The sequence below is a fragment of the Muntiacus reevesi genome, chromosome 1 (assembly GCF_963930625.1).
Source record: "Muntiacus reevesi chromosome 1, mMunRee1.1, whole genome shotgun sequence".
NCBI lineage: Eukaryota > Metazoa > Chordata > Mammalia > Artiodactyla > Cervidae > Muntiacus > Muntiacus reevesi.
Window position 1 is genome coordinate 85,352,239 of NC_089249.1, and position 12,641 is coordinate 85,364,879.

General features: G+C 39.2%; 1 protein-coding gene across 28 annotated transcripts in view; it reads right to left on the reverse strand.

The window, feature by feature from the left end:
* PDE4DIP (phosphodiesterase 4D interacting protein) overlaps positions 1-12,641 on the reverse strand; it is a 241,574-nt gene that overhangs the window by 66,605 nt on the left and 162,328 nt on the right. For all 28 annotated transcript variants that reach the window (XR_010659074.1, XM_065905939.1, XM_065905948.1 and 25 more), the window contains 9 exons: positions 6,650-6,781; positions 5,889-6,008; positions 5,554-5,646; positions 5,206-5,418; positions 4,143-4,301; positions 3,180-3,293; positions 2,830-2,967; positions 1,939-2,118; positions 612-806 (listed from right to left, as the gene is read on the reverse strand). Coding sequence is in view for 27 of the 28 variants with exons in the window: in XM_065905939.1 (XP_065762011.1) it covers positions 612-806; positions 1,939-2,118; positions 2,830-2,967; positions 3,180-3,293; positions 4,143-4,301; positions 5,206-5,418; positions 5,554-5,646; positions 5,889-6,008; positions 6,650-6,781 (1,344 nt within the window). In the remaining variant the exon portion in view is untranslated. The remainder of the gene's footprint in view (positions 1-611; positions 807-1,938; positions 2,119-2,829; positions 2,968-3,179; positions 3,294-4,142; positions 4,302-5,205; positions 5,419-5,553; positions 5,647-5,888; positions 6,009-6,649; positions 6,782-12,641) is intronic.

Genomic DNA, 12,641 nt, shown 5'->3' on the forward strand with positions numbered 1-12,641 from the left:
TGCAAAGCATTCTAGAAATAGTTCACATGGGCTTCCCTGGTGACTCAGCTGGTAAAGAATCCCTCTGCAATGCAGGAGACGTGGTTTTGATCCCTGGGTTGGGAAGATACCCTGAAAAAGGGAATGGCTACCCACTCCAGTATTCTGGCTGAAGAATTCCAAGGGTTGTATAGTCCATGGAGTCTCAGAGTCAGATACGACTGAGTGACTTTCACTTGATGATTCATGTAAAACTATAGTCTACTCAATAGGCTGAAGGAAAAAAAGCTAAAAGAATGGACTTAAGACAACATAATACTTCCCTGGTGGCTCAGACGGTAAAGCATCTGTCTACAATGAGGGAGACCTGGGTTCGATCCCTGGGTCCGGAAGATTCCCTGGAAAAGGAAATGGCAACCCACTCCAGTACCCTTGCCTAGAAAATCCCATGGATGGAGGAGCCTGCTACAGGCTACTGTCCATGGGGGTCGCAAAGAGTCGGACACGACTGAGTGACTTCACTTTCACTAAGACAACATAAATTTTACAAGTTACAAGGTTCTAACGCTTTCTATAGTGTGGACTATAAATGTACAGGGCAATACTCTTCCAGCCTGTGCATCAGTCCTTACTTGGCTCTCCTGCTCTCTGGTGCTCATGGACTGAAGCAGGCCCTGAATCTCCATTTCATATTCTACCGTTTGCTTGTTCCGATCACTTAGAAGGTCCTGCAGCATCCTTTCTTTCCGCTGTAGACGCTGGCACAGCTCCTCAGCTATCTCACTCTGCCCTGGTCCAAGTTTGCAGAGCAACGTTGCGGTAAGATCCTAATACAGGAGAGACAGTGTAAATTCTGGAGGAAAGAATTCCCTCTAATACACATCAAAGGGCTTAAAAGAATCTATCATAGAAGAGACAGCAAGTATGATGTTTTACTCATTTTTGTTGCCCCAGGTCTAGCACAGGCCTTGAACGTAAAAGACTGTCAATACACACTCAGTGAATGAACACTAATAATACAGAAAAAAAAAACTCAGAATGGCAACTTACATGTTGTTTTCTAAAATAAGTCCTTTCCTTATATGCTCAGGGCACATAATAATATTAGATGGGGATAAAGGGGCACTCAGTTCATTTATTTTATTTTCTCCCCAGTTTAACTTTATAGGGGAACACAAAATGATAAACTGCAGAAAACAACAAGCACTGTTTTTATGAGCACAGTGATGTAACTCCTAGGTCTATACTAGGAGGTAATACATGGTTGTTAACACTGTGGAGCCACACCATCTGGGTTGCACACTGGTTATACCACTTATTAGCTATGTCACTTTGGACAAGTTAATTCACTTCAGAAGTCTGTTCTCTTGACTGTAAAAGAGGAATAACAGTATGTACCTCATAGGTTTGCAAGGATTCAGTGAACTAATATCCATTAAGCTCTTAAAACGGGGCTTCCCTGGTGGCTCAGGGGTAAAGAATCTGCCTGCAATACAGGAGATCAGGGTTTGATCCCCGGGTGGGAAAGATCCCCTGGAGGAGGGCATGGCAACCCACTCCAGTATTCTTGCCTGGAGAATACCATGGACAGAGGAGCCTGGTGGGCTACCGTCCATAGGGTTGCATAGAGTCAGACACGAGCAAAGCAACTAAGCAGTAGCAGTAAGCTCTTATAACAGAGCCTGACACAGCATACGCACCATAACAAAGGTTAGTTATCATCCTGTGGGTATATTTTTTAGATCTCATTAATTCTCACATAACTTCTTTAAGAAAGGTAACTGTCCCTTTGAGTTTATAGGTATAGGGAAAAAATTCCCGTGAAAGCCAATGACCTACCCAGGCACAGGATGGAATTAAACACTTGGGTCACCAGCCTCTCAGACCTCAAGAGTCCTAATCCAAGACTGAGATTATGTTATCATAAACCGACTGCCCTTAAGTTAACTAAATCCTTGCCTCCACTTCTTTGTTCCTGTCATGCAGAGATGTCTGTAGCTGCTGAATGATGCTTTCTTGCTCCTTCTGCCATCGGCTAAATTTGGTTTCCATTTCTTCTTTCAGCCACTGGAGGTTCTGACAGGTGGCAGACAACTGTTCCACTTCCAAGCCTTTGGACCTCAGGAGACTCTCCATACTCTACAGTCACAGAGACAGCAGTTGTTAAGTCAAAGAGCCACCCCACACTCCTCAGCACGAACAGGAGACCTGACCCACCTTTACATTATCTCCTACATCATCTTATCTATTTATTTTACAAAAGGAAAAACTTTGTATCTAACCTAACAATGCCATATTAGTCTACTTTTTGTTATTAGAAACTCTTATCTAGTTTGTAGAGAGATAGATATAATGTATATAATGTATGTCCTAAATAAAGTATTTTGGAGGAAGTGAAGAATTTCTTTAAGAAGTTCCAGATGGTTAGATATTAAAGATCTAAAAGAAATGTACAAAAATAGCCCAGAGTAAATATAATAAGAGAAACAAGAACCCTTGACTGTGGTTATACACAGACATGTACATAATATTAATGAGAAAAATATAATAGTTGCATCTGAGCAATGGTTCTATAAAAGCATATAAACACTGACAAGGATTAGAAATAAATTAGAACTATGAATCCATATTCACTGCCCTGTCCTACAAAGTTCATACTAGAAGTGCTGAAGCTTCTCACTCCATAGTCTATGATAACAGAACTAATGACTGCTATTTTTGTTTGGTTTTGTATTTTTTTATATATAAAACAAATATCCTGGGTTTCAGCAAATGATGGAAGGGGTGATGCTTCAGGCTTAGAATCCAAGTGGGAGAGAGATGCCAAGTCATGACGGAGCTTGCTCTCACCTGCATGGTAGCTTCATTGGAGGAGAGGATACCGCGCAGCCTCTCTAAGTCGTGGTCTCGCTCTCTCATGGCAAGATGAAGTTGGCGCAGTTCCTTTTCCTTTTCTTCTAGGCTGGAGAACTTTTCATCTATAGCCCGCTGCAAGCAAAGGAAGCATCCCAAAGCTCCGTAAGAGCCACTATTCTGATTACGCTTATTCAATAAGATTCCAAATATAAAAGAATAAAAACCAACTCCAAAAAGCAGCCAATTCAGTTAACACACATTTCTAGAGTCCCTCTGGGGACAGAATAACCCATAGCCTCGTGCAGAATAACCCATAGCCTCGTGAGCAGAATTATGGTACATACCTCTAGGGCAACATCCCTATCTTGTATTCTTTGCCTAAGTTTCTCAAGCAACATTTCATTTGCTTCAAGGGTTTTGTCCGAGTTATTTCGGTACTGCAGGAGCTCCCGAAATTCCTAACAGGACCAAGAAATAATTTCCTTTATTCATTTTACTTAGTATTAACTGAATTCCTACACTGTGTCAAGCAATCTGTTAGTGTTTCAGGATAAAAAACACAATGTGATCACTCTCAAGGGGAATACAGTTTAGCAGAGATAACAGACACACAAAGTGCTAACAATTCTGCATCATATATATGTGAGTATACATAAACACATCTACTGGGGGAACACAGGCTGCATTGTCTAACTCTGCCTGAAGGCGTCACTAAAGTTCACATGAAAGAGGTTACGTTTGCTCTTAAAGCACCAGGAGTTTCCCAAGAGGCTGTGTCCGGTAATTCTGTCAGAGAAAAAATGTAGGTATAATATATGTATGCGTATTATAAAAAAATCATATGGTCAGTGAAATATAAGGTATTCAGTGTGACTAACTCTTAGAGTAGGTGGTAGAACTGACCACTCTCTTCCTTAGTCTTCCATTTTTTCCCCTATAACTTACATTTTATCATCTAAATAACTGGATATATAGAGGTCTTCAGTGGGAGCAGAAGACATATCTTCTCTTCATCTTCCCCATTCCTGGCCTGGTATCTGACTCACAGAGATGCTTAATAACTATTGGCTGAACATTTACTGCTTAAGTCTTTCAGGTCTGTAGTTCTTATTTTCTACACTTGCTGGTTATCTTCTTGGTTCACAGATTGTACTTTCTATTTCTTTTGAATCCTCCTGGTTCCCACATCTCAATGTTCTACATGTAGCAGGTACTCAAGACAAGTGGACAGACACTTTGAGATGATATGAACATAAATTCCCGTGTCCTGTGAACCCAGTGTTAGCTGAATCATTCTGTGGACTCACCTGAAGCAGCTGCTCTTTGTGACCCAGACTGTGATGGAGGTGCTGAATGTGCTGCTCTTGAGTGCGAATCTCATTATACTTTTCAGCCTCCAGAGTATGAAGCTGTTGACTCTTACTCTGAAGTTCTCCTTGTAGCTGCTGTAAGGCTTTTCTCAATTCCTGAATTAAACAGATTCCCTTTTTCAAACAATCTAAAATTTTCACATGGTCATTAGATACAGAGGCCTTAAAACTTTCAAGACATAGAGAACAAAAAAATAAAGTAGCAAAAAGTGCCATTCTTAAAATTATGAAAGAAATACTATAAAAGTCAAATAGGATGAGAGAAACTATGGGAACTGTGGATGGGAGTATTAATACTATGATTCAATACTTACTTTTTGGCTTGAAAGTAATAGTATCTATATAAGCACTAAGTGGGATTTGGTTCCAGTGTAAACATGGATCCTTTATTTTACCAATAAGCTCAAGGATACATGATTACTACCCATCCTTTTAAATCTTAAAAAAGAACTGGGAGCATTTTTCCCAAAAAACAAGAAGCTATTTAAGAATTATGTGTTTTAATTTTTTAAAAAAGCACACATGGCTAACTATGCATGCCATCTCTTTTACTTGGTTGGTCTTCCTGCTTTTCTGTCTCACTGACTTTTACCCACCCTTTAAAAATAATCCTAGACAATATGCTCCTTTGTGAAGCTTTCCCTGACTCCCTCAGCTCTCCCTATATATTCCTATAGGATCCTTATGCCTCCTCTACAGTACTTACCACACTATATATTCCTATAGGATGCCTATGTCTCCTCTACAGTATTTACCACACTGAAACACTATTTACATGACTGTCTCTCATACTATATTACAAGTAACTTAGGAGGAAAGCACCTGTGATAGTCACTCTTGTATTTCCAGAACACAGCCCAATACCTGGCATACAGAATAAGGGTTAGCAAATGTTGAACTGAATTACTTAGGTAAGTTCAACACAAGCTATCCTTATAAAAAGCTATCACCAGGGCAAAGTCCACCTTTACACACTGCCACACAATGATTAATGATTTACTTGGTTATGTTTCCAAGAAGCCTCTTTCTGCCGCTCTCTCTCCTGTGCTGCAGCCTCTACAAACCGCACACATCGTCTAGCATCAGCCAGCTGCCGTTCTTTTTGTCGTACTGCCCTCTGGAGCTTCTGTATTTCAAGCTGGCTGCAGAATAAAGCACTTTGAAGATCAAGCAGAGCCACCTGTTGCTGAGCTGGGGAAGTACCCTCCGAGTTCTGAAAAGAGAGTGAAAAGCATCGTCACAAGAAGGGCTGGCACTGAGCAGCCAAGAAGACCAACAAGATCAAGACCGTGGCCAAGAGTGGCACATCCTCAAGGGATGCCTCCTGTCCTGGGCGACCCTCACATACATGAAGCTGTTTAAGCTGACTCTGGTGCAGCATTTCTCGAAGCTTAGCCATTGTGTCGTTTTGACCTTCAATCACCTGGTACAACTCCTTGGTCTGCAAACAAGAGAGGGAGTACCAAACATGTTAGCAAACTAAGTAAAAACTCCATTATCTTATTATCTCACCTATATAGATTTTAGTAGCAGGAATATTCCAAAATACCAATCTAGATGACACTACAATTTCTCTAAGATCTGTTAGGCTGAAAATAGCCATTTCTACAAATTATAGGATGCTTGTCTACTTTGATAGGAAAAACTGTTTCCTCATAGGTCCATGATTGTCAAACATTTTACCTCACTTTCCCTGCTTTTCAGAGTTTCCTTGAGGTTCTGAATTGTATCATCTTGCTTCTGAGATGACTCCTGGGCAGACTTCAGTTCACAGCTCATTTCATTCAGTTTTTCTTGAAGAATCTGAATTCAGTAAAGAAAAACAGTTTGGTAGGTCAATGATTTCTTTTACTCTCAAAGGCAACCATGAAATCTGTCCTCAAATCTAGGTTTAAAGTATTTCTTAGGGGATGTTCCATTGCTATTTTCCCCCACACAGTGTAACCATTAAAGTCTTAAGTCAATCAGCAAGACAAAGTAGCAGGAGATATGAAATACTTCCTTCAGTACTCAATTGCTTCAACTCTCATGAGCTGTGCTTTCTCTATGACAGCAGCTGTACTGGGGGTATTTGTCCACATGAGTCACTATGGATCCTTTATTCAAAGACCAAGGAGCTTTTGTTATCTACTACATGACAGGACGCAATAAGGGTACAACAAGCAAGGAGTGCTGCATCTCAAATTGTGGGAATTTTCTTCTAAGCAGATGTTAAAACCCATGGGCTATATAAAGGTCAAAAGTTACATCAAAAGCATAAACTTCTTGTCTCAGTACCTTACACAGTTAAAGACCATATTCAAGTTTTAATTTTAGACCTAAAAGAGCAGAAATTCTGATCTGTGCAGAACAGACTAAAAACACTTGAGACAGAAAGGAAAGAGCTACACTTCTAAGAATATAAAGAAACCCTGTGATCCCCAAGGGCATGGTTTTGATCATACCTTATTGGTGGTCTCTGTTTGCTGGATTTTTTCCTGGAGTTCTGCCAGATGGGAATCAGATACAGATTGCTGAGTTGTACCGGTCTCATTTGAATTCAACTTCTGTTGTTTGAGTAAGTCTTCAGTCACGGGCTAGGAAGAAGCACAAGACAAATTAAGTGTACTCGACAATAAATTTTATCTTCAAATGTTTTCGGCCTCTTTTGCCAGAGACTTAGAAAATTATGGTTGCTAAATGGATCATCGCTATGAATTGATGAAGACAAGGAAAAGTTCTGTTCCTTATTACAACTTATCAAGTCACTTACTCCCAAGCTACAGTTCCTACTTTTCTGTATGAACCAACACGAACACTATTCAAAGCAAGTAATTCAGAAATTAAAAAGAAGGGAGGATTTTAAAAAACACTCATGATGACCAAATATTTGCTATATTCTATTTTCAATCAGGGAATCCAAAAGATCAAATTTCTACCACCCCTAGGGGAGAAAAAGTTATAGTTCAACTACCCTCCTTATAGTATGCCTATTTCACATTATTAGAAAAATGAGTAGATTTCAAATATGGAGCATACATATAGTATTTAATCAATACTAAATTTCCTAATTTTGGTAACTGAATTGTTGTTATGCTATCTTTAGGAATTACATGCTTATTGAGCATAAAGATATATTATATCTGCAACTAATTCTCAAATAATTCAGAAAGAAAAAATGTGTCTACAGATAGTTGGGAGTGATAAAGCAATTGTAGCAACATATTAGCAACTGATAAATCTGAGTAAATATTAGCAACTGGTGAACTTGGGAGTTCTTTGTACTTCTCTTAAGACTTCTGTAAGTTTGAAATTATTTCAAAGTAAAAAATAAAAATTAGAATTTAAAATTCATAAGGTCTGGGAAGGAGGTATGTTTTATAGGAATATAGTTCATCAAAAAGACTTAGGAGAAAAAAATCTATTTATATTTGGGACAATCAATCAGACTAAGATAAACTTATTGAACTTGACCTAATATTCATTATGAGCTAACACACATACATAATTCAAACTTAAGCAATTCACTGTGGCATTAAATTCCACCTTTTCTCTCCCTGCTTCCTCCCCTCTTCTCTCCCACTCCCAATTAGGGAAAATACAAATCTATTAGGAAGAGAAAAAAGGCAACTGCTATTCATTTTTTCTTTACCTCACACGTTCAAGTTCTGACTACCACCTTCCAGACTGTGGGGTTACAGCTGACCTTAAACCACTTCCTGATAGCAACTGACTGGAACTATGGGCTTCCCTCCTGGCTCAGATGGTAAAGAATCTGCCTGCAATGCGGGAGACCTGAGTTCAATCCCTGGATTGGGAAGGGAACGGCTACCCACTCCAGTATTTTGGCCTGGAGCATGTCAAGGACAGAGGAGCCTGGCAGGCTACAGTCCATGTGGTTGCACAGTCAGACACAATTGAGTGCCTTTCAGTTTCTTTCTTAATAAAGATTTCAGAAGAAAAATCTTTTCTATTCTCCCAGTGCTGTTCATCATTTTAAAAAGCATCTACGAAGTACCCTAATATGCAAAGCACTATGGGAGGGGGAGTGGGGAGCTACAGAAAAAAAGAACAAGGAAATACACAAAGTAAAAGATAGTGACAAGGAAACAGGTAAGCAGGAAAAAGTCATTAAGTTACTTTAAATTGGCTAATCAGTGGGAGGTCTCTTTCAGGCAGCATTTAAATGAAGATCTACCTGATAAGGAACCAGCAATGCCAAGATTTAGGCAGAGAAACAACTCATGGAAAAGACCTAGGGTAGACATGACCCTAGGAAAGAAAAACGCCTTTGTGGATGGAAAAGTACTTTCCAACAGAAATATAATGTGAGCTACATGTGTAATTTAAAATTACACATGTATCTTCATTGACTAAAGTAAAAATAAATAAACTTAATTTTAATAAAACATTTTGCCACCCAGTCGTGTCTGACTCTTCAGGCCAGAATACTGGAGCGGGTAGCCTTTCCCTTCTCCAGGGGATCTTCCCAAACTAGGGATCGAAATCCAGGTGTCCCGCATCTCAGGTGGATTCTTTACCAGCTGAGCCACAGTTCAGTGCAGTTCAGTCACTCAGCTGTGTCCGACTCTTTGCAGTCCCATGGACTGCAGCACACTAGGCTTCCCTGTCCATTATCAACTCCCGGTGTTTACTCAAAGTCATGTCCATTGAGCTGGTGATTCCACCCAACCATCTCATCCTCTGTCGCCTCCTTCTCTTCTCGCCTTCAATCTTTCCCAGCATCAGCATCTTTTCAAATGAGTCAGTTCTTCACATCAGGAGGCCAAAGTATTGGAGTTTCAAGCTTCAGTATCAGTCCTTCCAATGAATATTCAGGACTGATTTCCTTTAGGATAGACTGGTTGGATCTCCTTGCAGTCCAAGTGACTCTCAAGAGTCTTCTTCAACACCATGGTTCAAAAACATAAATTATTTGGCCCTCAGCTTTCTTTATAGTCCAACTCTCACATTCATACATGACTACTAGAAAAACCACAGCTTTGACTAGATGGACCTTTGCTGGCAAAGTAATGTCTCTGCTTTTTAATATGCTGTCTAGGTTGGTCATAGCTTCTCTTCCAAGGAGCAAGCGTCTTTTAATTTTATGACTGCAGTCGCCATCTGCAGTGATTTTGGAGCCGAAGAAAATAAAGTCTGTCACTGTTTCCACTGTTTCCCCATCTATTTGCCATGAAGTGATGGGACCAGATGCCATGATCTTAGTTTTTCTGAATGTTGAGTTTTAAGCCAACTTTTTCACTCTACTCTTTCATTTTCATCAAGAGGCTCTTTAGGTCTTGCTGAGCCACAAGGGAAGCCCAAGAATATTGGAGTGGGCTATCTGAAGTGTAGCCTATCCCTTCTCCAGGGGATCTTCCTGACCCAGGAATCGAACTGGGGTCTCCTGCATCACTGGCAGATTCTTTGCCAACTGAGCTATCAGGGAAACCCTTCAATGAAACATTTGATCAAATATATTATATTTAAAATACTATCACAAGTATGCATGCAATATGAAAACTAACAAGATACTAATTCTTTACATTGTTTCTTTAAAATTAAAGTTATACTGTACACTCACAGCATATCTCAGTTTGGACTAGCCACATTTCATGTGGTCAGCAGCCACCCAAGGCTAATGGTTGCCTTGCTGGAGCACACAGGGCCAGAGCACGATGGGCCAAGGGGGTGCTGACACACGATGAAGTGGGAAGGCAGGCAGGGGCCGGACCAGACGTGGCTTCCGTGCACCACAGTAACGAAGCTGCATGTCATTCTCACTGACATGGGAATGGACCGCAGTGTTTTTAACAGAAAAGTAATCAACTATATTTAAATTTTTAAAAGATCACTCTAGTTGCTATGTGATGACTGAACTGCTGGAGAGCACCAGGAGAAATGAGAAGACCAGCTAGGAGGCTGCTGCATGGGAATGAACATACTGCTTTGGATTCTAGTGGTAATAAAGGAGGGAAAGAGAAATGGATAGATTTGGACATGTTTTGAAAGTAGAGTCAACAGGCCTGGAGAGTGGGAGCGGGAGAAAGAGACAAGTAGCGAGGATAAGGACTCCTAGAAAAAACTGAGATATTCACTGTTGTGGATATAATGGGGAGCCTTGCCCTGAAGCAATGTGAATTATGTCATACCACAGGAGAGGCAACTTTTTTAATAGATATTTACAACACTTCTACTGATAAATAACTTCATCACTTAACAATAAAACATTCTCTACAAAACTTGGCTTCTTCCTCAGTATTTTAAACAACTTTCCAACAACATCTATTTTAAAGTACTTTTCAAATTTAAACTGTAACAAGCAGAATTAAGTAAAATAGCTTCAAGTTTTAAATGGCCGGGAAAGTAGCCATATTTAGTCACTTCAAAGGAAAGAATCTTAGACCCGTGAAGGACACTTTATAAACTAACCGTCTGATCCACTCTCAACTCACATGTGAGAAAATGGAGACTTATAACAGGTAAATAATTTGTCCAAAGTTACATTGGAAATAGGATCCAATTAAGCTTAATGCACTTAAAGTGGTAACTTCTTTTTCATATCTATTAAACTGACTGCCTACCATAATGCCTGGAATATTACTCGAACCAAAAATTTTTGCTTAGAGTGAACAACAGAAACAAAAGCAAATAAGCAACAGGCCTGTCTTCTAATTTCCAGCCCAATGTTCTATCCCACAGTGGATCTCTTAGAAAAAAGACTGGATAGATTAAAAAGGGAGATGTTTAATTTAAATATTTCAACATCAACTTTAAATCCAAAGAATGCCACAGAAAAGCAGATAATGAGTCTGGACCTAGTCTGAACACATCTTGGCATGTATAATCATAGGAAACCTCTTCTTCAAGAAATGTAATGTATGGACCGAAAGGCTGGAAGATGCCTGTTTCTTCTTTATTCTTAGTACTTCATTACTTTAAATCTCAGGAAAAAAAAAAAACAAAGTCCTTTCAGGTAAGTCTGCCAAAAGAGTGCTTAGCAAAGTAAACAGCTGACAATTAATTCTTGTGAGCATCAAGTACATAAACCAATCCTGTGAAGATTTTGTAGAGCATGACTTCAGTAATACTTGATCTGGTTGAATGGGTGTTAATCTCCAGGGTATCAGTTAATCTCCAGGGTATCATGTTGTAATCATAATTTTAAATTAAGTTGCTTTTGACTCAGGACAAATGCTTTTCAGCAACAGAAAAGAGAATTCCTTCCAGGCCTAATGTTGCATAATGTAAGACCTTTAGGCTAAAAGGCAGTTATTTTGATCTGGATTAACAGCATTTTTCTTGACACTTTCCTAGAAATAACAGCAAGTCACAGAGCTCAAACTGCCATAATTTTCTATCCTATTGTTAGTAATAGGATAGATACAGCATCTAATGCTTACATCTTGCAAAGGGCCTGATCTGGGTTATGTAGCTAAACTATGAGAGAGATAAATTCATCACAATCATACAAGAGCAGGTTCTGGCATTGCAAGGTTTGAAGCTAAGATCTCTCACTCTTTGAATTTAGATAAAAAAGCAATCTGCACATGAGCCAAAACTGAAATAATGTTCACTAAGGGACCACAGCCCTCCTATCATAGCTTTTCTAGTTCAGGGCCAGACAATAAAAAGGAAATAACAAGACAGAAGAAGGCTTCAAACATTTCTTTAGATAAGTGAAAAACCTTGGGTCTTTAGACATAAATTCTGTAGGAGGCAATAAATTAGTTTGCACAATATGAGAAAATTAGTAAGCAGAACTACATTGTTGCTCGTTAGCTTTAAAATAAGAAGGAAAGAAAGAAAAAGGAGAAAGGCAACCAGGAGGAATTCTGATGGTGACATTTAACAGTAACCAGATTAAACAAAGGAATCAAAATGCCTTTACAGAACCATCTCCCTCTTTAGGAGAGAAGAACTTTTCTTCATGTTTGGAGTACAATTTAACTAAAGGAAAATAATTTGCACTTACTTCTATCCTATCCACACTTGTTCAGAGAAAGACAAAAATCTGTCTGCCTTTGTCCCACTTACTTCTGCTTTCGCCATAAAGCACACTAGGCCTTAAGAAGCTTATAAAAGTCAACCAGACTTAGACAGTAGATCTGGAATCCAAAATAAGCATTTTATCTACAAACACTTTAAGTCTAAATAATCTATTTCCTGCCACATTCTTAATTATGGAGAAAACAGCTTAGCAATCAAATGCCGTAATTCTTCAAACTGAATGTTTTCTCTCTCCTCTCCATGTTTTAATATTCAACAAACAGTAAAGATGGTAAAGCCTGGTGACAGCAGAAGTCTTATACTGCTGTATTAAAGGGCTATTTTTTTTTCTAATGTCTAAATTTAGAGAAGTAAAGGGACTTGACCTAAAGGTACAATTACCATATTTTAACTGTGCTCATTAGGATGCCAAATTTCTTCACAATATTTATCTCTAAAGAATCCACC